This window comes from Harpegnathos saltator, unplaced genomic scaffold (genome assembly GCF_003227715.2).
Source record: "Harpegnathos saltator strain DR-91 unplaced genomic scaffold, Hsal_v8.6 scaffold237, whole genome shotgun sequence".
Taxonomy (NCBI): Eukaryota; Metazoa; Arthropoda; class Insecta; order Hymenoptera; family Formicidae; genus Harpegnathos; species Harpegnathos saltator.
The window spans coordinates 371,626-397,695 of NW_020230025.1; the positions used below are offsets into that span (position 1 = coordinate 371,626).

Genomic DNA, 26,070 nt, shown 5'->3' on the forward strand with positions numbered 1-26,070 from the left:
CTCTCTTCGTCGTTCCTTCCGCCTCCTCCTCATTTTGTAAATGGTTTCCGTGCTATCATGCAGATGCAGCTGCGCAGGCTCCGCGCTACAGAACGGGTACAATGTGACTAGCGGGGTGTAAGTCGTCCCCGACAGGAAGATCGCTTGTTTCGCCGACTGCTATCTCGTTCTTTTCTTCCCCTTTTTTGTCGTCTCGCCGTTCGCCCGTTTTCGCAGCGGAACTGCAAGGTAATCCTTAACTCCCGAGATCTCTTCGATACGCAAAGATCAGGCGATTGTCTTCGCCGGGAGGCCCCCCTCCCCCTCCCCCTCTTTTTTCCCTGGCCACTTAATTAACGCGGATTGTCTCGTTTTAACTCGAAATGTCGCTTCTCGTTTCTCCATCTCGCATCCTCGTGGAAGTTTTTTCATTGTCGGATCTGCGTTTAGTATCGCCAGTACATTTTCGCTGTGTTTCTTTTCTCTCTTTTCTTATTTCTTTTTTCTGTCAAAGGTACACGCGAGCGCGCGTAATTCTCTCGGCGAATCGTTATTAAAAATGATCCCGGGCGCGTCGTTCGCCCGAGCCGTATTGTAGATTCATCTACGAAGCGCCCTGTTTGCCGAGTCTACGCGCCGACTGTTCCGCACCCTGTTAGAAGTTGATTGTGTTTGCCTTCGTGCAAACACGTACGACACCGAGGCACGAGGTGTTGCGCTGCGCTGCACTGCGCGGGTACAGCGGCGCGATGTCAGATTCTTCCGGATGCTCTTCTCTGCCCGACTAAAGCTATACAAAGCCCGATGAGATTTTTGTTTGCGAAAGATTATTACTCTCTCGCTGCCGATATTACGCGCAGCCTGCCGATATACCTTCTTCGTCCGAGACGAAGATGGCATCTTAAATAAAGACGCTGCAAATTGGGGCGCGGCTGTCGGAATGACAAACATTGAATATTTCATGAGTCGAATTTCTAGCACTTTTGTAGTTACAAGTCGCAATATTCCCTCCCTTCCTTTCCAAGAGGGCGTGCGCCATCGCGCGAAGAAATCGCTCGTGCGATCAGGCATGCGATCGCGATTATCGCGGACGGGGGAGGGGGGGAGAATACTCGAGATCACTCGAGACGTAAGATACTTTCAATGTATCGCAAATTAGTAAAGCAATGTAAAGTAAATTATTTCACGTTTCGTCGCCCGATTTCTCATATCTGCCTGTTCTCGGGACCGAACGCGTAGCTACAAATTTGCGCGAGCGGCACGTTTAACTCGGCCAATTCGGCGAACGCGCGAGGCCATTACGCGAGCGGGATTTTAATCGGATATTCGATCACGACGTCGACGTGATACGAATCGTCTTCGATAAGCAAAATGCATTACCAACGCATAAGCCGCTCGCTCGTGTGCTCGCCCCCGCTGCTCAGGCTCCTCTACACAGTGATGTATCTCAAATTTCCATGCGGTTGCGGCTAAATGTGTTTCCCCTTAAATCATATTCATATTCCCGCGGGGAGACGGGCGGTGTATTTTAAACGAAGAGACTGAATCCGCGGCTGAAATTAGTTGGCGGATTATGACGTACCACGGCGGCGGGCCGCGGACGACGGAAAAGGGAGGTGGAACAGACAGAGACAGAGACTGAGGGCCGCTGAAAGAATTTGCTAACGAAATTTGCGGACGAGCACGTCACGCGTCACCAGCGCGGCGTGTCCGTCAGTTTTTCCGCAATTTACCTCGACGCCTCCCTTCCCGTCGATAGCGCTGGGAACTTTCCGCGATCTCTCTTTCATTTGGCGTTTGTCTCGCGTAAAGCCGTCTCTGCCGCGTCATGGCCGCCTTCTGTATGCGTTAAGTCATGCGGACCTGACAGGCGCGTTGCGGAATTACGAGCGGGTGTTGCCCGAAGCTACCTGCCTGCCTGCCTACCAGCCTGCCTGCCTGCCTGCCTGCCTGCCTGCCTGCCCGCCTGCCTGCCTGCCTGCCTGCCTGCCTGCCTGCCTGCGTAGCTCGCAGGTCTTCGCGTTGTATCCCGCGCGTGTAAACGGCAGGTTCTCCACTCTTCTCGTTTTTCTTCCCTCGCGGAATGTCAGAGTAACAATGGTCGTGCCCACGTTCCGCAGCCTCTCTCTCTCTCTCTCTCTCTCTTTCTTCCTCGCGTATCAGGGCGGAAAGACACGCGCGATGTGCATACGCCATGTCGGTGGATCGCAGGCCTTGACGTGACGCCGCGCATCGTTGTCGTCCTCGTCATCGTCATCGTCGCTGGCTCATCGCCGTCGTTGCCGCATTTTTCCAGCTTACACTCTTCATCACCGCGAAATACTGTCCCCGCGGGTGAGACAAAGCGCGACGAAGCGCTCATAATGCAAAAAATCGCTTCGGCGCGGGCGCGGCGAGAGGGAGAGAGAGAGAGAGAGAAAGAGAGAGAGAGAGAGAGAGAGAAAGAGAGAGAGAGCGAAAACACGCGGCGAATATTCATTCTTCGTTTGTGAATATCGCTCTCTCACCGTTCCTGCCCGTTCTCCTCTGCGTTCGCATTTTTCTCCCGTCTCCCACGCGTCTGCACGCATTCCGTGCTTTGTCCGTCGCGCGAGCGATGAATCTATCGTGGCGTGTCGCTCCGCGCGCAAATGGTCTCACGACCATTTTCGCGACGCGACGTGGCGACGCGACGTCTCGACGCGCGACGATGACGATTCACTCGCTGAGCAAACTCGCGAGAGAGGAAGAGAGAGAGAGAGAGAGAGAGAGAGAGAGAGAGAGAGAGAGAGGAGAGACAGGAGACGAGACATTCTAATCCATTTCTAATCCCAACAGCGCTGCTGTGCCGGCCGCTGCACCGCAGCTCGCGCGGCGCGATGTACTCGTTTGGTACGCTCCGTCTCTCACAAAGAGACCCGCGGCGGCCGTCTCGGCGCTCTCTCCTCCGCTCGCTCCCTTCGCGCGCTTCCGTTTACTCAGGTTTACTCAACTCGAGATTCGTGCGAACCGGGTTCACGAACTTGACAGAAAGGCTCGGGAGACAGGTATAGAGAGTGAGCGAGAGTCACTCGGTAGCAAGCTCGAGCCCGAGCACTTGACCGGGCTGTGCGATGCGACGACTAGCGCAGTTGGGGAACTTCCGGAGCGAGCCGGGCGCGAATTTGCCGCGCAAATTCGGGCACACCGGCCGGCCGGCCGGGCCGTTTGCGAGCGAGAGAATTGCCGTGTATTCCCGACGAGACGTGACCGGGCTACGAGCGAACGAGAGTTTCCTTTTCACCGTGAAAGTCGACGGTACGGTGCGAGCACGAGCATGAGCAAGCGAGCGTTTTGGGGTGAACGCGGTGGCTGCACTGCGACGGGGAGGGGGAAGGGGGCCAGCCTGCCTCGGCGGATTTAATGGTGTCGCCGTCGCGCCGCTCCGAGCGCTGTTTCCGGTTACAAGGGTATTAAACGGCGATCGTGGGCCACACCACTCGATGAACTCTCGCGTCCGGGATTTGAACGGTTCGCTGACGTAATACGATCTAACTGGTCGACGAAGCCGCTCGTTCCGGCGAGCGGAGTTCACGTCCAATCTCGCGTTCGCGATGAATTATTCGTGATATTTAACCCACCCACCCGCCCACCCACCCCCCCCGGCCGCCGCCGCCGAGGACCACCGCGACGGTGCGGATTGTATTAGCCATCGCCGTCGCGGCGAACGATCACTCCATTTTCCGCGTGATTTGCGTGCGCTACATGACTACAGTGGGGGGGGGGGAGAGGGAGCGAAGCTTTAACTACCGTCGGTGATAACCGAAACGGATTCATCGCTACGCGCTCTCGCACACCTGTCTCCGTTCGGGGCTGATCTATGCGCGTTAATTAAAAGGCGCTTTGTCCCGGCGCTCATGGCAGCTGTGTAAATGCCATATTTCCACGTCAAACGTTGGCGCGCGCGCGCGTGTACACACGCCAGCGACGGGCTTACATACGTGCATGTACATGCAAACACACATATACATATATCCACGAAGAAACGCCGGAGCGCCGTCCCAGAGTTGGCCCGCCGCGATACAGCACGCGTACGCGGACACGGACGTGGACGTCGTAAAGTTTGCGACTACGATTTCGCGTTCCAATCACGTTTGCGACTATGGTCTCGCAAGTAATCAAAACGGTCCGCCGCCGTCGCGGTCGCTCCTTTTCAGCCGGCCGTGAGGACCGCGCGCGCGCGCGCGTGACACATTGTCGCGATTCTTATTCGATCTCGCGGGTGTTTCGCGAGATATCCTCATCGAGATCGACGCGAAAGTTTTTCTCGAGCGAAGGAGGAAGCGTAGGAAGAAGGGTGAGAGGGAGGAAAATAAAAAAAAAAAGCGGACCGGCGGCGGTGCTTTGTTTCGCGAGTAATGTCGCGCGAGCCGCGCGCGCCGGGACGCGTCTCGCTTCCTTATTTCATTCTCGATCTCAGATTCGCGAAACGTGTCGCGCGAGACACGTCAGTTGCGACATTTGAGATATTCTCGCCGTGAGCGCGACGGCGCGGGACAGGAGCGCCTCGTTTTTCGGGAAAGTGACAATTTCCACCGCGATATCAAGTCTCTCCCTCTCTCTCTCTCTCTCTCTCTCTCTCTCTCTCTCTCTCTCTCTCTCTCTCTCTCTCTCTCTCTTTTCCTCCCGCACTTTTTCTCTTTCTCCGTCTCCCTTTGCCGTGCTCTTTTCGCTATCCGCTCGTCAACGTGGATATTCAATGACAGTTCTCGAGTGGCGAGAGAGCGCGCGCGCGACTTCTGCCGATCCTCTCTTGCACGCGTTGGACGTTAATGACGCGTCGCTCCTATTGAAACTTGATTTCGTCCCGTCGAGCGTAAAATGCGTATCTGACAAGCAAGCGCTATCGCGCGTTCAATTCGCAAGCCTCTTGATTTACGACGCGTGTCTCGCGAGAACCGTCTATCGATTCTCTCATTCATAAACATTCCACGTAGAGTCGCGGTGCAACGCAACGCAACGTAACGCACAACGCGCGCGCGCGCGCGCGCGCGCCATTAATTGCCAACGGGGCCAATAAATACGGCGGCGTTTCTCTCTCCCTCTGTCTCTCCCCTTCCTCACTCTTTCTCTCTCTCTCTCTCTCTCTCTCTCTCTCTCTCTCTCTCTCTCTCTCTTCCACATTCGCTCTCACACAGTGTCTAAATCGGCGCGATTCCGCAAAGCCCGGCGCGACCCGCCAGCGGTTTCCTTTGGCGCTCGAGCGCGACTTGTCGAGCGCCCTGGCGTTAATTTGATGAAAATTAATTAGTATCGGCCTCGAGGAGCTACAGCGCCAGTCCTGTGAAATCGAGCGCGAATCGTCCCACGGGTGAAAATTTGATTAGCCGTGCCGAGTAGAGGCGACGTCGCGCTCGGCGAACCCGAACGTAGTTTCCACCCGCCGCAGAATCTATCTATATCCGCACCTCTACGTCGTACCTCCACAAGATTCCGCCGATCGATTCCAATTTTCTTCCTTGAGGATACCCATACCGCATCGTAACGCGACGTACTCTAGGAACAATCACGTTTGTACGAAATCATAATCGAGAGACACACACACTCTGCTTTCTCTCTCTCTCTCTCCCTGATCAATTTCTCTATTCCTCCATCTTCCCCCTGCGAATGCCAACACGCGACGGTCGGAAGCTTTTTCCTCCTCCCTCCGTCGGTGAATCGACGGGAGAATGCTGTGCAGAGATTTTTCCTCTTAATCGCAAATAATAATACACAATCGCAACGCCAAATCTACCAACAATCCAACGAACAGAAAATCAATCGTCGGTCAAGCACGGCCAAGTCGAAAATCATTGTTTCGAATTTCTCAGCTTACCAAATCGCGCCGAGCGGAGCCACACCTCCGACGCCACGAGAACGTGGTTCTCTCTCTCTCTCTCTCTCTCTCTCTCTCTCTCTCTCTCTCTCTCTCTCTCTCTCTCTCTCTCTCTCTCTCTCTCTCTCTCTCTCTCTCTCTCTCTCTCTCTCTTCCCCCCCCCGAACTTATGAGCGATCGATCGCGCGTGAATCCAGGCCACGGTTCCCCATAATCGGTTGTAAGGCGACCACGAGGCGTTCCCCGCTCGGCTAAAAAAATCGTTAGCGCGTTTTTTTCGCCCGGCCGGCCATTAGCGCAGAATTACGGTAGCGCGTCGACAGGTTCGTAAGGGTCCCGAGTCACGTAATGACTTCTTGCGCCGCGCGCGCGATGGCCTCGTGACCTTTGACCCGGCGAAACAGATGCGCGTGACTCCTCACGCACCGCGCGCGCGGCGTTCGCCGGGCTATTCCTTCGGAAACAGGGCCGAGACGACGCGGGGAGACGGACAGGATGAGCAGGGCCTCGTGAGGGACGGTCGTTTGTCATGAGATCGGACGTGTTCGAGCCAGAGGAGCGCGCGGCATGATGGAGAATTATTGCGCGGCTCCCGAGTCGCGTCGTTTGAATGAAATAACAATTAACGCGCGAGGCTCTCTGCGATCAACTCGCCGATCCTTTCGCTCGATTTTTTCGCAGCGGTCGCGAGTCGCTGACGGATCAACGAGTTACCATGACCGGCGGCGGTCTCGTTTCGATATTTGTTTCTCCTTTCTCAGCTTCCGTTGGAATCTTTTACGTTTCCGTTTTTGACCGTCGCTATCCTTTTTTTGCACCGGTTCGAGCGAGCGAGAGAGAGAGAGAGAGAGAGAGAGAGAGAGAGAAAGGAGGCGGACGAGGAGCGCGTGTTAAATAACAGTTCGGGAGCGATACGGCACTGTAAACCATACCAAGTTCCTCGTAATATCGTAGCTGGGATTTAATGGTAGTTTCGTGCTAGTTTGTCAGCTTAAAAGCGAATCAATCATAGTCACGCACACGTGTTTACTCTTCGCCGCGCCGTAATCTTTTAATCATACACACCATCCCTCGCGCACGCGCGCGCGCGCATCCTGCGAGATCCTCCCGAGACTCTGCGGCTATTTAATTCCGCGATAGATTCGAGATCTGTTCTCACTAATGAGAACATCGCTTCTCGTCGGCGCCCTCGGCGAGATCGCGAGGTCGCCCCTCGCGATGTGTGATTCAAAGGGCGGCGGCGCGAAGTCGAGAGGAAGAACCGTCGCGCAGCGCGAAAAACGCATTTAGCGCAGGGAGATAAAAAAGAAAACCGGCGCGAGAGGCCAAGGGAGGGGGGAGGAGGAGGATAGTACATCGAGCGATATTCTCCAGAAGAACGTGTTCATCTGGCGCTAGTCCAGCCGATGTCTGCACGCCCAGAACGTCCATTACTCCATTAGCGGTTACCGTGTTAACTCTTTATTGCTCCGCGCTGTATGAGCCAACGCTCTCTCCATCTCTCTCCCTCCCTCCCTCTCTCTCTCTCTCTCTCTCTCTCTCCCTCCCTCCTCCCTCCCTCCTCTCTTCCGCTCTCCATTGCCAACACCAGGGAGGGGAGCGCGAGCAGGAGGGTAGCTTAATGTCCACATTTCCTGGGATTACCGTAAAACCGCTCCGGTATACCGGACCAGCCAACCGGCACTCAGGACGATACCGGATCGCATGCAGGACGCGATCGGTACTATTGCGTTGCCTATCGGTCCTTTTGCTCGACCGCGAGGCGTCCGACGCGAGCGGGCGAGCCGTCGCTCTTTACGACGAGATTTACGATTCGGCCGCGAACATACCGGTTGTACATTTCGTTATTAACAGACGCATAAAAGGCGATATATACAGGAAGAGGATGCGTTATATTCGAAGAGTCCTCCGAGGTCGCGCGTGTTCCCGTCACTTGTAAATCAGAAGACAAGCTCTGATTTTTCGTGACGTCACCGCGCCCGTAAAATTCATGTGCCTCGTATATCTCGAGTGTCGCGCTTGTTTTCCTTCTTTGCGAGGAAAACTACGCGCGCAGTATGCATTTTTCGAGCGAAAAATCGTGCATGATCGACGGAAAAAGCGCGGGTGTCTTTTTCAACCATCGAGAGCTCGGCGCGCGAAGCGCCCCGGTAATCCGCGACGGGCTGCAATTATTTTTCAGATTATCGGATCGCGACACACGTGGTGATGGCGGTGGTTGTTCCCGGCGACGCAATTTTCGCGCGCCGTCGAGCTCGGAAAATTCCCCCGGCCGTCGAATATGTTCCTTTCGCCGTGCAGTACAGCGTGCTAGCAGATCCTGCGCTGAGTTTTGCATAATATATGAAGTGATGCATCTTAAGGACGTATAACGGTGGTAACGTTCATGCAAATTTTCATCGCTAAGCGGCATGGCACGGAATTTCAAATTTTCGCTTTAACGGAATTTTAACCGTGAACGTTAATTCCGCATTTGTAAAACGCTCGCCGTGGTTTTCCGTATTTAAAAGCGAGGGCGCGCGCGGCCGTCGGAATTTCACCGTTAAATCGTGAATTTTATAATCTTTTTCCGACTGAATTTTAGGCACGATAATATTTAAATATCCGTCTCTATCGTTTCTATTCAGACCGTGATACATTCCGCGTTCTCTATTCAAGCTCGCACATCACACACATACACACACACACAGACGCATGCGCGCGCGCGCGCGCGAACTCGCACAACGTTCGCTGATATATTTATGTGCAATTCAGCGCTGTTGAAAGAAACAAAAAAGTTGCTCGCTCGCTGCTTGATTCAGTTATGTAATTGGATCGCCGACATCCCCCTCCCCTTCGCAACTACCTAAATATTTCAGCGACGCTGTCGCGTTAGTACGTGATTATCCTTTGAATAGGAAGTCAGCGGCCATTATACAATGGGATGTGTAATCATCCCCTTTTACCAGAATGATGTTGCTGAATTCTTTACCGAAGCTTGCTCTCTCTCTCTCTCTCTCTCTCTCTCTCTCTCTCTCTCTCTCTCTCCCCCTCTCTCCCTCTCTCTCTCCCTCTCTTTCTCTCCCCCCTCTCTCTCTCTCTCTCTCTCTCTCTCTCTCTATCTATCTCTCCATCTCTCCCTCCGGTAAACGTAAATAGACCCTGCTACCGACAATATCGCGCACCGAGGCGCGCCTAAGGTACCTCTCTTTTCCAATTGTTTTTCCAATTTCTCTTACTCCCGGATACGCGAGAGTGTTATCGGTCGGAGGGCTCATGCAGATTTGAAATCCTCCTTCGGGGGGTAGCCGCGATTTCTTTCCCTCTTGCGTCGCACTCCCGGCGTATCCTGGTGAATACGCGCGTTCGCACGATATCGCCGCGAGGGATTCCGATCGGCTTATTTTCTCCGGTCCGACACATACATCCACATGTATGTGCATGTGTGCGCGCATTTACATGGAACAGAAACGTCGGTTCCCTTACTGCGGCCTCATTCTGCGGAGGTCCTTCTTCCTACGTGTCTGCGTCCGTTTCCCCGGCGCGTTCCTCCGCGCGTTGTTTTCTCGAGCGGCCGGACGCGCGCGGGGAAATATTTAAAAGTCGCACGCCGCGCGATGTTTGTCAACGTGGACGAAAACGCGCGCGCGTGTTTAGCAAAGCACCGTGACGAAAAGTTGAAAGTCGCCTCGAATTGTCGCGGCGGCCGGACAGACGGAAGATTTTTCGCGCGATTTTTCGCGAGATTTTGCTCGCAGAACGAGGCCGCGGAATAAATATCCGCGCGGCCGTTCATTAGCGGATCGATACCTGATCAATCTGTCGGATGCATTTCACGATGAGGAATGAGGAATTCAGCGATCCGCAGCGCGACGACGCGCGGGACTGTGCGGCTTTTATTGACTCTCATCTCGGTGCTCACCGTCGTCGTCGTCGCGCGAACGTGTAATCGTTACGTAAACGCGAATCGTGGTGTGTACGGAAACTGGAACGGGGAGATTAATAATGAAACAAGAGAATCTCGCTTGCTCTCGTGCCTGTCCCACGGAAGGAGATATTATTTTGTTTAACGTCCAACGGGGAACGTTGCGCTCGTGTTTGCGCGCTGGAGAAGTTAACACGACAAAATGCGATCCGACTCGATTCGAATCGTTTCGAGAAAGCGAGCGAGTGCATTATCTCGTCGCAGAATAGAAATTTATGTCTCTCTCTCTCTCTCTCTCTCTCCCCCTCCCTCTCTCTCTCTCTCTCTCTCTCTCCCCCTCTCTCTCTCTCTCTCCTTGTAGCCACAAAAAGGCGCGTCGACGTTATCGGAACGCGTCGCCGATTGACACTATTTCTCGCGCGCCGAACATTTCTCGGACGAACGTTTCTCGTCCGCCCCGGCCCCTCCTGAGCGATTCATTTCACGGTGGACAAAGAGTCGTGCCATTGTGCTCTCGTTTCATGCCGGCGGTAGAGACCCGTAGCGAAAATAGAACCTAACCCAAATAAACAGTGACACGCGAGCGCGATGTTATCCCTTAGCGGCGGCCCTCGGTGTAACTCGGGTTAACACGAAAGGGCGACGGCGGCGCTCGCGGGCAAAATTAACGAGAGCGAGCTCTCCAAGGTGCTACTAACGCCGCGCGTGCTCTCCTCTCTTTTTCGTTCAACTACGGCGACGACGACAATGACGACGTTCCGTGTCGTCGTCGATATTCGATCGACAGGCCGACCAGCGGCAGACACGACCGATCGATCCGTTCGCTCTTACGTAATGTGCAGAACTAAAACGCTGCTATCTTCTCTCTCTCTCTCTCTCTCTCTCTCTCTCTCTCGTTCTCTCTGTTTTACTTTTCTTTCTTTCCGACCAGCACAATCGCACGTACTTGCAACTTCTCGCGAGAAACAACGCGGGTGTAGAATTCGTAGGATGAGAACAGGTGTGTGGCCTATTCTACTCCGCGGAGTATTTCAATCCAAAGCCAAATCGCAACGCGCAGCGCGGTGCAACGTAACGCAACGCACTCGCGATGCGCGCGAGTTAATCTTGCTTTGTCTCTCGCGAAGTTTCATTTCAGGAACTCATTTGATCCCGCTGTTATCGAATTTTTCCACTTTTAACCAGACAGTAAATTAAATCCGTCCCTTCCGCAAAACCCTCTGTGCGTTACGTCCGCGTTACCACCGCGCGATACCTCTTTTCTCGTCTTCGCTTGTGCTTATTTTTTGCATTTATTATCTCGGTCTCCTCTTTTTACACGCGTTTAATCTCGCCCCTGCGACTGTTAGTATGCAGTCTTTGGCGTCGACGGAAGGCTCATTTCGAATCCCGTGGTGCGGTAAGACGCGGGGAGGCGACGAGGCAACAATCCGTTCCCCGGCAAAATAAATAACGCGTCCATTTTTTTTTCCCTCTGTCTCTCTTTTCCTTCCCTCTGGCTCTCCTCCGCCGATTGCCGAGACACCGCGACGGTGAACGCGCGCCATACTTATGCTGCTCGCAGTATATTTACCCGCGGCTCGTAAAGCAGAGAAGAAGGCAGTTTTTCAGACCGATATGTCGGCCGGCGTTTTAGAGAGGAAGGAAGGAAGAGAGAGAGAGAGAGAGAGAGAGAGAGAGAGAGAGAGAGAGAGGTAAACTCCTTTACGGGAAAGTGTCTCCGATAGTAACGACCACTAAAAAGCGACCGCGCCACTTCGCCACGTACAGTTGCTTCTGACGGAGCCCGGTGCGCGCAGGGGCTTACTCTCCTCTCGCGCTCTCTAGCATTCCTCCGGAGCATACACTGCTTTTGCACGTGTGTCTACTCGAGACAACGTGCCTTCCACTGGCCTTCCACTCGGAAATGGAAGGCCTCTCGTGCCGTCTACAGGGAGACAGGAAGAGACGGGGAGTATGATCCGCGAGGGGGGGTTCTCGCTCTCTCGCAGACTCGCGTCGTGGATCTTCTCGGGAGGGTGGCGCGTGGAGATCGTTGTCTTCGCGCGGTAATCTCCGTTCTGATACTCTTTCGCGACGAGCCGAATTACCCGGAGATCCCTCGCGCGACGCCCTCGTCAACCGCAGCGACAGTTTCGACAACTCGTGAGGTGTCGCGCCGCGCCGCGCGTCCACGTTTCCACGATTAACGCTTTTAGCTGAAGGAGACGTTGGATAGATTTCCCCCTCCCCCCTCCGCGAGCTGCGTTACGCACTGGCTCCGCAAACATAATGTACCGGCTGACGGACACGGTGATTTCCCGTCTGAATATCGAGAGATCCCCGATCTCTCGCGAGACGAGGAGCAACCAACTTAACTGCACTTCTCTCGTCGCAAAATCCGCCGGTGCCGCTATACACGCATTCGCGTCGCCCGGCTACGGTTACGATCGAAACGCGCGACGGTGAAACGCGCATGCCGTCTTTTCACCGCCTATGAATAGCAAACGTCTCCGCTGCGCCCGAGCTCCTTTCGGAGCCCGAGGCGACACGCGCGAGATTCGCGAGTGCCGAGATTCTCCCGAAGCGGAGCAGCAGGAAAGAGAGTGACGGAGTGGGAGAGAGAGAGAGAGAGCATGAGTTTTTCACGTATCCCGAATCCTCGGAGGTGCTTGCGCGAACGCGAGCGCGTCGCGGGCCTTTTCATCGCGATCCAGCGGGCTGCTTTCGGGTCCTTGCGAATGCAGTCCTCGATTTCCCGATACAGGCAGACAACTTTGCACAATCTGCGAGATTGCGTGCACGCGACAACGGCCAACTTTCCCCCTTCCCCCGAGCGGGGGGAGGGGGGTGGGGAGCGAGGCAATGCATTGCGCATAATGCACAACACCCGACAACGCGCACGTATCCACTTATCCCGTCGGCCGATCGCGCCCACCGCGTCGAGAACATAATCATCTCGCGTAATAGGCTCGGCAGAAACGACCGATAATGCTTCCGCCGATCATATCGCCGCGTCGCTTTAATTTACGCGACTCGCGACGCGCCGCCCTTCTCCGATAGTTGTTCCTCATGCATTCGCGTTCGCGTTCGCGTTCGTGTTCGCTTGCCCCGAGCCGACATTTTTCGCGGTAAAAGGAGAAAAAAAAACAGAGAGGACCGCGACCCTCTCGGCGACGAGGAGGGTCGAGTATACAGCGCGTCGAAGTCGCATCCACCGGGGGTGTTATTTCCATATGCGTTCGTATGCATACCCTTGGCCGTTTCACTCGCTCCCCCTGACGTCATTAGCCCCAGCGCCCCTCTTATACCTCCGCCTCCCCTCTCCCTCTACGGCTCCGAAAGTTCCTAATTTCCTAATTTAATACAAAGTTAATAAAGTCCCGGGACGCGCGTATTTTCCAATTACTCGGCGCGCCGTGTTACACTCGCGCGCAAACGTATTTTAGATACACGCGCCGAGCTCCGGATCGCGAATCGTGGGTGGTCTAACGAGGGAGCGCGCGAGCTCGCGAGTTGATTCGTTTAATTGAGGAAGTCCCTAGGTCGATCGTATTTTCGGATTAAGTATGGCTCGCTACGGTGTGCTCTTTTGTCGCAAACGCCGACACGAGTCCCGAGGCGTAGCGCGGAGATAAACTTTTATTATCTTGTATAACTCTGTGTCCTTTAATATTGTATAAGTTGTAGCTTTGTATATTTTATACGTGTATTTTGTATATTTTTATACATGTATCCGCGCGATACCGGCGATTTATCTTAAATTAACAAACCACCAGTCGTAATATTAATGATGGAGCAGTAATGATAAATTTGTGAGACTCATTTATTACCGATGTGCATGGATATTGGTGCAATGTATATAAAAGTATGTATATAAAATGTATATAAAAGGTGCAGCGTATATAAAAGTGCATCGTATATAATACAAGTCTGTGTTATATCCGTGAAATTGATATTTTATCGGGGACACCGGCGGAGGAGGAGGAGTTAACAAATTGTACAAATCGAATCCGGCGAGCGGATTATGCCGCATAAATGAGAGAGCGGAAGCTCCCCTCGACAAGGCTGAATGTATCACGTTTATTTGTTATCCACCGACAGTTTAGACATTTCGGAAGCTCTCGGGTGGTGCTTGTAACCACGAAGACGCGATTCATTTTTGCATCCTCTTTCTCCCTCGCTCGATCGGAAATTAATTCATTCGCGTAATCGTACCAACGTTATTCCACATATCCATAAAACAAACGGGATTACACGTTCCTCTGTGAAAACGATTATCTTAAATGCAGCAAAGATTGCGAGAAGATCAAACGTTTACACACGAGGTAGCAAATTGCAGTTCGCAGTAAAAGGGCAGCCATTAAAATATTCCACTCGGGAAGTTCGCTGATTATTAAAAAAGATTCCGAGCGAAAGTTCCAGTCTTTAACGAGCACGCGAGCAGTTTTCCAAAGACTTCATTTTACACTTCGCTCCGAGCTTTCGCCCGGTTGCGAGCTGCAGGATCTCTTCTTAGTGTTTTGCCCTATCTTCACTGTCCACCGATCGATTTTCGTATTTTTGTATAATTGCAGGTGACGAGGAGAGATGCGGTGACGTCCAGAAGTCGCTCGACCCAGAAACATACATATCGTCGACACATATATACACGTATATTTATGAGGATCGTTGAAAGGATACTTGAAAAAAGCATATCCCAGTCCCAATCCGTGATAATTACTCAGCTCCGCCCGCGCGCGCGGAGAATAAATGAAACGTGACATATCGATTGCCAAACGTATCGCTGCATCATTAAGACTCGGACGTCTGAAACGAACGCACGCCACGTACATCGCGGATCGCTGCGAAATTACTCACGCGCAATTAAATCGCGGCTCATCCTTTTCACTCGGCGCGCTCGCGTGTGTGTACGTGTGATTCATCTAATTACTTATTTATATATCCGTCTCTCTCTCTCTCTCTCTCTCTCTCTCGATCACGGTATCAACTTTCAATTACGCTAACGAGATACACGGTGACGTACGACAGCGCGCGGTCACGAGGAGTCGTCCGGTGCGCGCATCAATGACCCGCCTCTCCCTCGATCGTGACAAAAGCCCGCGAGCCCGAGTGATCCTCTCGGACGTGAAATTCGCGATCGCCCGCTCAATCGCAAGAGAGCAACGGGATCTCGCCTCTTATTAATTGGCCGTTTAATTAGCGTCCTCTCGCGATCGTCCTCTGAGAAAGGAGAGGAGGAGACCAACACGCGAGACCTGGACCCGGACCTCTCCCTCTCTTTCCCTCTCCCTCTCTCTCCCTCTGTCGACGTCACTCGACGGCTCGCGCTGCTGGCAGGACGAGGCGAGCAGGGGCGGGAGGATGTTGCTGAGGTAACACGACATTTCGAGGCCGCACGCTAGAGAAGCCACGGTAATCGCAGCGAGCGCGCGGACGAGGAGGAAGGTGTCGATCGCAGGTGCACAAAGGCCTAGGATCGAAGAGCGGCGGATAGAATGGGCTTTCCCAGGAGAAGGTCCCTCTGGCTGAAGGTGGCAGTGCTGGCGACCGCCGTGTGGCTGACCGTCTGCTTCCTGCTGTACACGGAGGACCGGGCGGCCGCCGCCGCCGTGCAGGGCTTGGCGCCGTCGGGCGTCGCGATGCCGCAGGCGGCGAACGGCTTTGTGCCGCCCGCGGCGCCCTTCAGGAAAGAGACACCCGGGGGTGCGGTCAATAGGGCGAGGATCAATCAGGCTGGGCCCGAGCAAGGTAATTTTGAGCGAGCGAGTTCTCCGGTTTCTCCTCTCGACTACTCGTGTAGCGCGTTTCGAGAGCCGAGTTTTCGCGAGCTGATCGAGCACGAACGAAGAGGATGGTGACTCGAGGCTCGAGTCGAGCGCGCAGCTCACACGAGACAGAAACGGAGAACAGCCCTCGAGCGAGCAACGACGCGTCGCGTCGCGTCGTTTGCCTTCGCATTCACGAGTGACCGATTTCGGTGGGCGTCACGGTGGGTCGCGGTGGATTTAGATGGCGGCTCGGGCATGAATCACGCGTGTGAGGAAATGGCTTAATAGGCTGACATACCGCACATGGGTTAAGCTCGAGTTAGGTCTTAATAAGCTGATAGATGTCCCTCCTGGAATGTGTATGGTCTACTCATGAATCATACCGAGAATGTCGGGTTACTTCGAGAGCCACCTGTGGCTTAACGCGCCTCGCATTTCGCGAGGGCGTTTTTCGTCTAACGACGCCGACGGAAGCGCGCTGCTCTTCGACTCGTGAGACTCGCCTCGCGGATCCTTAATTGCTCTCTCTCTCTCTCTCTCTCTCTCTCTCTCTCTCTCTCTCTCTCTCTCTCTCTCTCTCTCTCTCTCTCTGTCTCTCTTCCTCTCGCGATATCAGGTCGTCCGTTGACCGAGTCCGCTTCCAGCAATTGTCGTTTCGTTTGCCGTCGCGAAGACGACTCGCTCCGGGTCGAAGGAGAGTAATTTATTCCGCCGTGGCGAATTGGCTCTCTCATTTCCTGACGCTCGAGACACTCGAACTGTTTATACCTCCTACGTATATATGTGTCGATCACGAGACGCGAACAGCGGGGAAACAAAATCGAACCACCGCCGTGGTCGGTGCCGTCGAAGAAGGTCGCGCTGCGAACGTCGAGAAAGGCTGTACATTCGGTAGACGAGGATCCTCAAAGACGAAAGTTCGCCTGAGTACTGGTACCACAGCCGCAATAATCCGGGAACCTTTGATAGTTCAGCCAACGTGTGCGCGAACGCACGCGCATCCTCTTATTGGCAGACGCGAAGTACGAGAATAGGGCTCTCTCTCTCTCTCTCTCTCTCGTAGTACAAGGATCATCCCGGAGATATTGTCGGTGTTTCGCGCCAGCCGAGCTACGCGATATATTAACTGCTCGCTTGTCTGTAAGCGAGAATCCTCGAATGATGAGACGCAGGAGCCACCTACGCCCGTCGCGCCGTCGTCGTTTCATCTCTCGCGAAATCATAGCGTCATAGTGCGTCTCTGTACGCGCGCCCGCCCGCGAGAAATGACATGCTAATGAATTTAAACACCTCCGCGACCGCGCTCGAGCTCCAGGCTCAAACATCACAGGCCCGACGTTACCAGTGACGAAAGAGACTCGCTCTCTCGCCTCGTCGGCGCGCCCCCAAGCGCGATCTCTCCCCCAAGAGAAGCGCGCCGCGTGTAGTCCAGGGCGCGGCGCGTGATGCACGACACGAGTTTCGCCGCCGAACTTCGTGGCGAGCCGGGGTCGCGGCACTAAAGCAATTTGTCGTCCTCTTTATTGCCGCATCGTACACACCGGGGCCCAACTTTGTCGAGCGGGATAAAATTATTTTCAGGACAAGCGGGCGAACACGCCAGCCAGCCAGCCATATCGCGCAGCGTACTTACCTCGTTGGCTTTAGCAGCTATGCTCCGGCAATATGGCGCCGGCAAATAAAACCGGAGTTTATGCGAGAAAGCTCTTAGAAGGTATACCCGGACGCGGCGCGCGCGGTATGCCCGGCGGATGTGGATGTGCTGAAAATTCAATTCCCGATACCCTTTTTCCATCGCGCAGTGCTGCAGCCCGCCGCGCCGCGCCGCGTCGCGCCGCGTCGTGCCGCGTCGTCGCCATTGATTCGTTCCTCGTCGGACGTTAAGCGCGGGCCGCGGCTCTTACGACTGTGCCGTGTGGGATGACAAAAGGACAGGTAAATTGAGCTGGACTGAAACGCGGGACACGATCGCATGCGGCAATATGGCAAATTCGTCATGAGTCGTAACGGTTATGTTCGACTTTCGGCTTGGCCGTTGCACGCGGCAGGTTTCTGCGGGACTCGGATATAGGTTAGGTTGCGTTAGATTAAATTAGTACGACCGTATTCAATACGCGATGAATCTCAGTTTCGAGTCGTTGTCGAGTTAAAACAATCGACTCAACTAATCCTCGCAATCTAGAAAGCAATCCCTTTGATCTAACCTTTTAACATGTACGGAAAAGTTTGGTTTTTTAAATATTCGGGAAAAATTGGCCTAAGAAACTCCCGGATTGTAAGGACTAAAATGTGTGTATACATTGGAGATGATGAAGCTAAAAGTAATGTTAATGACGGCGAGTGCGGCGAAACGAAGTAATTACGACAAACCGCGGTGAATGTTGAACAAACGAGCAAGATTCCGCGCCGGTCAGTCGGCAGAGTCACCTCTTGCGACATTGCTCAGCCGCGATCTTCTTGACGGTCCAGGTGGTGGAGTGCTGGCCGCGCCACGGGAGCCGGACGCCGCCGCGCCGGGCGAGATGGGCAGACCCGTGATCCTGCCGACCAACATGTCCGCGCAGACGAAGAAACTGGTGGACGACGGCTGGCTGAACAACGCGTTCAATCAGTACGCCAGCGACCTCATCTCCGTGCACAGGTCCTTGCCGGATCCACGCGACCAATGGTAAGTTCAGCTTCATCCGCTTACTTGTAATTTAAGCGCGCAGCCGCTCGTCAGATTTCACCATTCGTTAGCCATTTAATCCCGTCGTCGACTCCGTCGTTCCTCTCCGGAGGAGGAGGAAAGCACCTTGCCGAGGACGTTTTATCGCGAGAAACGGTCGACGTACCCGCCGCAAATTGTCACGTAAAAGACACGCGTTTCCGCGCGGCGTCTCTCTCTCTCTCTCTCTCTCTCTCTCTCTCTCTCTCTCTGGCTGTTTTATTACATTCGCGGATGCAATCCTCCTTCATCAGCACGACATATTCCCGGCGCACAGGACGAAACGACTGAAAGAGAACGGAAGAGAGAGAGAGAGAGAGAGAGAGAGAGAGAGAGAGAGAGAGAGAATGAGAGAAAGAGATGTAGCAGATGTATATACGCAGAGTGCACGTAAAAAACCTTATGCACGTTCAAATGTAACGAAACATCTCCGGGTCTCGCGTTATACCCGTTCGCAAGGAGGATACGTTGGTCCCCTGAGGGGACAAGGGGACACGAAGAGTAACGGCGAGCGAGGAGCGTTTCGCCGATCGTGGTAGATAGACCGGCGCGGTAATGCGTCGGAGAATCGTAGCCGTAAATGTCCCACGCCATTTTCTTTTACTGCGAATGCTGGCATCATAACGCGGTCGTTGATAAAACACCGGCGGGTCAGAGGTCGTGACGGTGCCGAGCTCCGGCTATCTCTCCGCGAGCCCACTCTCTCTTCCACTCTGATGCCTCTCTCTGCGGCCGGCTTTCGCGGGAACGGCCATCGCCGTCGTCCCTGCGGAGTCCGGTCGACAACATGCAGAAACGAATCGCGTAAGAAACGGTAACCGCGTTATGGATACTTTCGCCGGCCGGAGCTTCCCTTTGCGAACGCACGTGCCGACGAAAAATCCGCCGTGCGGTACCGCGACCTGCGGCTCCTCGCAGAATGCGCTCGCGAGACGGCGGCGGCCGTCACCGCCGCGACGCTTCGTATCGTCGAATCGCTCTCCTAATCGCCCGACTTGCGTGCTCGTAATTTATCGACTGCTTTCTCGCGCGAGATGTTTCCCAAGGTTTATTAAACTGAACGCCGTAGAAACGAAAGAGGGGATGACCCAAATTCCACGAGTGCATTTTTCGACTCCGCGCGCATTAACGCCGCAAATTTCGTCGAACTTGAGGAACCAATGGGGAATCCCGAGCCTGCGCAACACTGTACAGGCTGTTGCCGTTTGACGTTAGAAAAATTATTCATCGGTCATTTCTTATCGTTTAACGTGAGATCTCGATAAAAGGGGGCTTGTGTAAAAATTATTTGTAACATACTCGATCATCCGCATTTTTTAATTTTCCGGGTTTTTCTTCGCTTCGATATACGGTATCGATTAATCTAATCATGCGACTTACTCAACCACAGCGATGAATGTGAAATAATCCGATTAGCGTGTAAGTAAATGGAGAAAAAGAAAAGAACAAAAATTTGCTTCTTCTGCAATCTCTTATTATATTTTTTATCAGAGTTGGAAATTTCTATAAAACTCGAAGGTTCAAAGCAGATGAGAAAGAAAGAATTGTAGGTTTCGTTTCCGAATGCAATCTCGGTCGCTGCTTTCTGTATCCTGCATTCCGTCCTGGCATCAGCTCCTGCTCGTTATTCGTGGCCAGGTATTCAACGATGTCACATGAAGGTACGATTCTATCGCGAAAACGCGACGTTGATTAATTATCACGGCGACGGAACCAACGAAAATCGTCGAATATTTCGAGAGCGACGCTCTCGATGCTACGTATCGCGCGTGTGCGGCCGTTTTCTAATTAATCAATAATTAATAATTTAATAATTTGACACCTGGAAATGTTCGAACGTGGTCATATTGCGTGGTGATTTTTTGATCATCGTATTCGCGCGCCTCACCGGTGGAGGGGATTAATGGCTGGCGACCGACGCGCGATAACTTTGCCCCACCTTGCCGCTGCCGATTGTTTGTTGATAGTCGCGCGCGCGCGTGTGTACTTGTCGCGACCGCGTTCATTGTGTTTCGAGCCGACGAGCGATGTTGTACGTATCGCGTCGCGAAGCGGGTGTGTCAGTGAATTTTCTCGTCGGTTGATTAAGATACACCGGGGGGGAGCCTTGAAATATTTAATCGAGCCGCTCGTCGGCGTCGCGCTACCTCGCACACGTTTTTCCGATCGAATTGTACGTACGTGAGTGTCAATGCCGGTGATTGTCCTGTGGCACGGAGCAGCCAGGAGCAGAATGCTGAGTCGCCAAGTCAAGGCGAAGGATACAGAGAACAGAGAATGCACCAGGACGTGGACGCGGCGATGTATTTCCAAGTAAGTCGTGTTATTTATTACCGAGAACGTTTCCGAGAGAGAGAAAGAGCGAGAGAGCGAGAGAGCGGGAGATGTGTTATAAAGCGTTCGATGAACTCGCCGAGAATAACAAAACGCCCGAGTCGAAGTTTAGAATGTACATGAAATATAAGGCCGGCGTTTATTTCCGATTTGACAGCAGATAATTATAATCTTATGAGTCTTCGATTATCCGTCAAAGTGTATATACTTCACCCGACCAAAGAGCATTGATTTAAATAATTGGGTAACGGCCCACACACACACACATGCTCACAATGAACGATTATACTTGTAATTTACAAGTGACAAATATCAGCCAAAGTCAATTACTCTGTACAAAATACTCAAACTATTTTCACAACTCCTTCTTTTTCAATACTAAGATGTAATAGCCTGTACTTAGTGGTCTATTTCAAAAGTCTCTCTATTGGATTCTTGAAGAGAACGATTATGTGTACATATGTTTGCAGAAATAATGTGGAATCAAAATTTTAACTCGGATCTCCTCGAGAGCTTCATTCGAAACATCAATTGCTTAACTAACTTAATTGCTAAAACTAGTCAATATAATTAGCCGCTATTTTTCGTCGCTTTATTTAACTATACATAGCGCTTTATTTAACTATACATAGCACTGCGTTACCAAAGAGCGTCTTTCTATTTTATCCCGAAAGAATCAAACCAAATGCACGAGTCTATTTTTAATACAGACGTGTGTATAATTTCACCACGCGATTGAAACTACCCCCTTGCCGCTCCCCTCATCGTGATTTATTTCCGCGGAATTGCGCGACCGGTATCGAAAATGCGCACCTGTTAATAAAGGCTTAGTGAAACGTCGATGTCTCACGTACACACGCGCACATACGTACACCGCGAACGATCGGAGATTATTTTTCTGTGTTCTTGCATCATCTTTCGTTCCTCCTCCTCGTTGTTTTATTCTTTTGCTCTCTCTCTCTCTCTCTCTCTCTCTCTCTCTCTCTCTCTCTCTCTCTCTCTCTCTCTCTCTCTCCCCCCCCCCCCTTCTCTCTCTCCTTCTCTCGTCGACCGAACCAAAGTTCAATCTATTCGGCGCAACGCACACGAATTACGAGGGATATTAAAATCGGCTTTTGTGTACGGGCGTACAGGTTCAGCCAAAGCGCAAGTGCTCTCGCTCGTTCCCTCCTTCCCTCCTTTTCTACCCCCTGCCCTCTTCCTCTTCCGCCTTAGGTAAAATATGCAACGGCGCGTTGCGCGCGCGCGCACGCGCGAGGAGCGTTTCTGGAGTAATATTATGACGCAATGCCTCATGTAATTTGCATCGCGCCATTATTTTAATTACTGCACTGAAGTTAAACGCGCCGCTATTATATGTAAACATTTTCCTCGAACGAAGAAGAACCGCCTCGTTGAGGTGTGCACGTATATACACACGCGCTATATGTGCGCCGCCCGAGCTATGCTAATGACTCGCTATTCCGAATTCTTGTTAACGTTGCAAATTATTTTCCGTCTAGGTCGCAAATGCAATTTCACGGGGAGCGTCCGTGGCTTGCTCGCTCGCTCGCTCGCTCGCTCGCTCGCTCGTCCGCCAGCGCCGCGAAGCACTACGGTACGTGTTACGCGTTGTTTAATTAATTGCACTGTGCCTAATTTGTTGCGCCGGGGTGACCGTAACAGTCTACGGCGAAAAGAGCGAGCGACGTAGCTGGTTCGGAAATTTAATCATCGGAGAACGTGTTCCCGTTCGGAAATTAATACAATGCCGCCCCGCCCTACCCTCTCCCCTCTCCCCTCTCCCCGTCTACGTTCTTACGTCATAACGGGAATTCTGAGGTTCCTCTCTCGGGACGTTTTAATTATATTTCATCGAGCACAGCGCGCTTTCTCCCTCTTCCACCCTTTTCCCTTCCAGTGTACACTCGATATTTCTATTTCTCGGGCACGGACACGGCGTTCGGCGGAATTCAAATGCGATCGTCTCGTAATATCGAGAAACGCCTTCCCCCGTCCATTAGCAGCCATTATCGGGCCAGCTCGCGTATCTCATCGAGATTATTATGTAAATATCGCACGTGTGTCTTTACACATGTCCGTGGCAATTTTTCGGGATAGGTATCTCCATCATAGTTTGCGGCGACAGCCGAATGCCGCTCGAGCGGCTCCTCCTAATTATGCAAATTACTCGAAACAATTGATCGATAACACCGCCGCGATTCGTCTCGCAGCCTGATTTATCAGAGCGAAAACTAGCTAACGGCCGTGGGACAGGGCCGTAGTTGCGCAACCAGGAGCTGCGGCGCGTCCGAAATATGTGTCGCGGTGACCGTAAATTTTCGCTAAAACTTCGTCCCCGACGGCGGCGGCGGCGGCGATGGCGGCGTCGGGCCGACCGCGGCGGCGAATTAACCCCATGAATATTAATTACAATTTACATGATATTAACCGACATTATCAGGACAGGTGGGCAAACTTCGCGGGTGTGTGCCTGTTGTTACTGACGCGCCGAGTCGCGTCCGTAACTAACGACTCGGATAAAGGTGCCGTACACACCGGTGGCGGCGCAGGTGTCTAGTGTAGAATCGCGTGTGCTTCCTCGGCCTCTCGCGAACAGGTGTCCCTGATTTAGGGCCACGGGAAGGAGCAGCAGCAGGAGGGCGGCGTATGCTCGTTGTTAATCGGTGAGAAATCGGCGCGCGCCCGCGCTAATGTATGTATATACGATACGGGCACAGAACGATTGCGAGATGTGAGGGGAATCTTTTAATAAAAAGCGCTCGGAAACGAACGAATATTCGTGTTTTTATTCAAACACACGTCGCGTTTATTACATCCGGAGAGAGCGGGAGGGAGAGAGAGAGAGAGAGAGAGAGAGAGAGGGGAGGAGAAGAAAGAAAGCGCTTTTCCGCTTTGTCAAACGCGATAAAACGCACGCGATCCGCGATGAGCGAGCGCGTGCGTTTTATCCCGACCCCGATAAAATTGGTCAAAAGGAAAAGACGATGAAATAAACGTACATTCAATTAACGGGCCATAAAAGGTTAATTCAACGTAACCCGGCAGTTGACTCACTCGTGAGCGGAGCGCGGCGAAACGCACGCGTGCCTCTTTGATTCCGACGCGTCTTTACCATTCAGCGCAATTTTGTTGTCAAACATTTTCCTTTCGGGGCAGCGCGACGCGACGTCCTCATCGCCACAGGCGATCCTTTCTTTTTTTTTTTTTCACAAAAACCAAACGTAAATATCTCACGTGCGCGCACAGTCGCGATTGTCGACCGGACACGCGCGTTTTATAGCCGGCGCTTGTCGAGAAGCTCTGCGATCCCCTCTGAGACAGCTCGGACGAAGCTAAAGCGACTCGCTAACACGGGCTTTTATTAAATTAGCAGCCGCTGAGTTGAAATAATTAGCAATTACAATCGCGTTAGTTAACAAAGGTAACACAACGCGTCGGTGGCCATTAATTAATAATTTAAACACTCGAGGACGACTGTAATTATATCGCGCGGAGCGGACCAATCATTTAAAGTGGTCGTTATCTCCAACGTCACGGTACATATTGTTTTTTGAATATTCAATTAAGCGACCTTCAATGCAGCCACAGCTCGCCGGATAACGGTTACGGGAGACCATCTCCTATAACGAGTGGTTTAATTAATTTCACTGTTCGTCAATAGCCGGGAACTATAGTAACGAAAAATACCAATCACGTGGTCCCATTACGTAACTAGGATTATCCAGATTACGCGGAGAGTCGATAAACCAATTGCCGCTGCCTATAAATTGACCGGACATTCTCTCTTACTCTCTCTCTCTCTCTCTCGTAAACTTTTGGTATAAAGTATCGAAAAATTAGCACCGCTCGTCTATCTTATTTTCAAAATAGCTTGCGATTCGATCGTGCGAAAGAAAGAAAATTGCATTACACTTTTATTTTCCCGACGTGCCTGCATTCTTTCTTTCCCTTTTGCGAGATACGAGATACCATTCTCGATATCACGAGAGATCGTAGTTTCCGCCGCTACTCGACAAGTCCGAGATTGACTCGCGTAGATTCGAGGGTAAACAGAGACGTTCGGGTTATGTCGTCGAGCGACGAGTGACGAGCGACGAGCGAAAAGATCGATGCTGTCTCCTGTGGCGATAAGAGGCACGAGATGAGATAAAAGGTCGCTTTTCACGGTTTCTCCGCCCGGCCCGGCCGGAGCTGCCGCGGAAATGGAAATTTAAATATGCAAATGGCGAAACGTTCGGTTTAATAAGCTGCTCCTTCAGCGACTGCGAAATTTCGCTCTCGCGAGGACTTTGCTTAATTAGCACATTTTCAAACACAGCCCAGGCTTATCCTTGTGTTTCCAGTGTTTGATTTTCCGTAAGTTATTATTCCGGTATCTCTCCTCCGGGCTGCCCCCGACATGTCCCGTTACGCGCAGGCCTCATTACTCCCCGGACGGGAAATCTTATAATCGCGTAGCGTTCCTCTCGTTCCTCGCGGCTCGAGACCGACGCGCCTCGAGCCGCGCGATTTGACAGAAATTCCAAGACCAATATTTCGCAATTTTGCCAGTTAAGTAAGTAAAATTGCGTCTCATCGGGAATATCGGAGGGAATAATTAATACCGAAGCGCGGCAACGCGCTCAATGAATTGATCCACGCGTTGCGCAAAATTGCTCTCGCTCGTCTCACCCCGTCGTTCAACGCGTCGGGGGAGCGCGGGTATATATTTATCCGGAGGAATTGCTTCCCTCGCAGAGAGCTCTACGTAAGAGTTACGCGATAGACCGCGTGAATTATCGTGCACGCGTATTTTCCGGCCGTCCCTCATCCGGTTGCAATTAACAGCGAATCCTCTTAATCTTCCGCGAGAATTTATACGATGAAAATTCGCGTCTTCAACGGTTAATTTCCCGCAGACAGTGTGGGTAGCGGCGGTCCGTTTCTCATTAGCCGAAAAGTTTTCTTGTCTGCGCGCGCGTTTCACCCTCCTTTCGAAGCGTCGAAAAGGCGAGGGAAAATTGGCGATGTCGTTCCGCGGGAGCCGAGTAAAAAGGAACGAGAGGAGGTGGGAAAAAGCGATATCCAGCGAGAGTTTAACGAGGACTTATGAGCAACGTGGTTCGCTGTCCGCCGGCAATTTCTCGAAAAGAAGCTCGCGTCGCTGAAACTGCCAGAGCGAGAGACTATCGTCTCTCGCATCGTCGCTTATTGGGAGAAGAGCGTACCTCTCTCGCGCGCGCGGCCGAGCGAGCGCTTCGTAATGTTATACTCGAGAAGAATTACTCGTGTATCGTTACGCCGAATTTCAACGTCTCCTCAATTTACTTCAGACGCGCTGTTTCTCTTTCCCTTTCCCTCTTCCTCTTCCTCTTCCTCTTCCTCTTCCTCTTCCTCTTTCTCTTCATTAGCCTTTCGGCGGCGTGCGCGCGATTTTTTTTACAGCTCGATTAAACGGCCCCATTGTTGCGAGAGAAAATTTTTTAATTCACAACGGCAGCACGGCGTATGCGCGCGTGCACGTCCACGCACACGCACACGCACGGCACGATCGAAATATAATATTTGTTTCCACCCTTTT

The 26,070-nt window shown here is 52.6% G+C and overlaps 1 protein-coding gene across 4 annotated transcripts in view; it reads left to right on the forward strand.

Annotated features, from left to right (window-relative positions):
- Pgant9 (polypeptide N-acetylgalactosaminyltransferase 9) overlaps positions 1 to 26,070 on the forward strand; it is a 265,832-nt gene that overhangs the window by 166,826 nt on the left and 72,936 nt on the right. For all 4 annotated transcript variants that reach the window (XM_025298772.1, XM_011143673.3, XM_025298773.1 and 1 more), the window contains exons 3-4: positions 14,273 to 15,446; positions 17,936 to 18,134. In XM_025298772.1, the coding sequence (XP_025154557.1) occupies positions 15,194 to 15,446; positions 17,936 to 18,134 (452 nt within the window). In that variant the 5' untranslated portion in view covers positions 14,273 to 15,193. The remainder of the gene's footprint in view (positions 1 to 14,272; positions 15,447 to 17,935; positions 18,135 to 26,070) is intronic.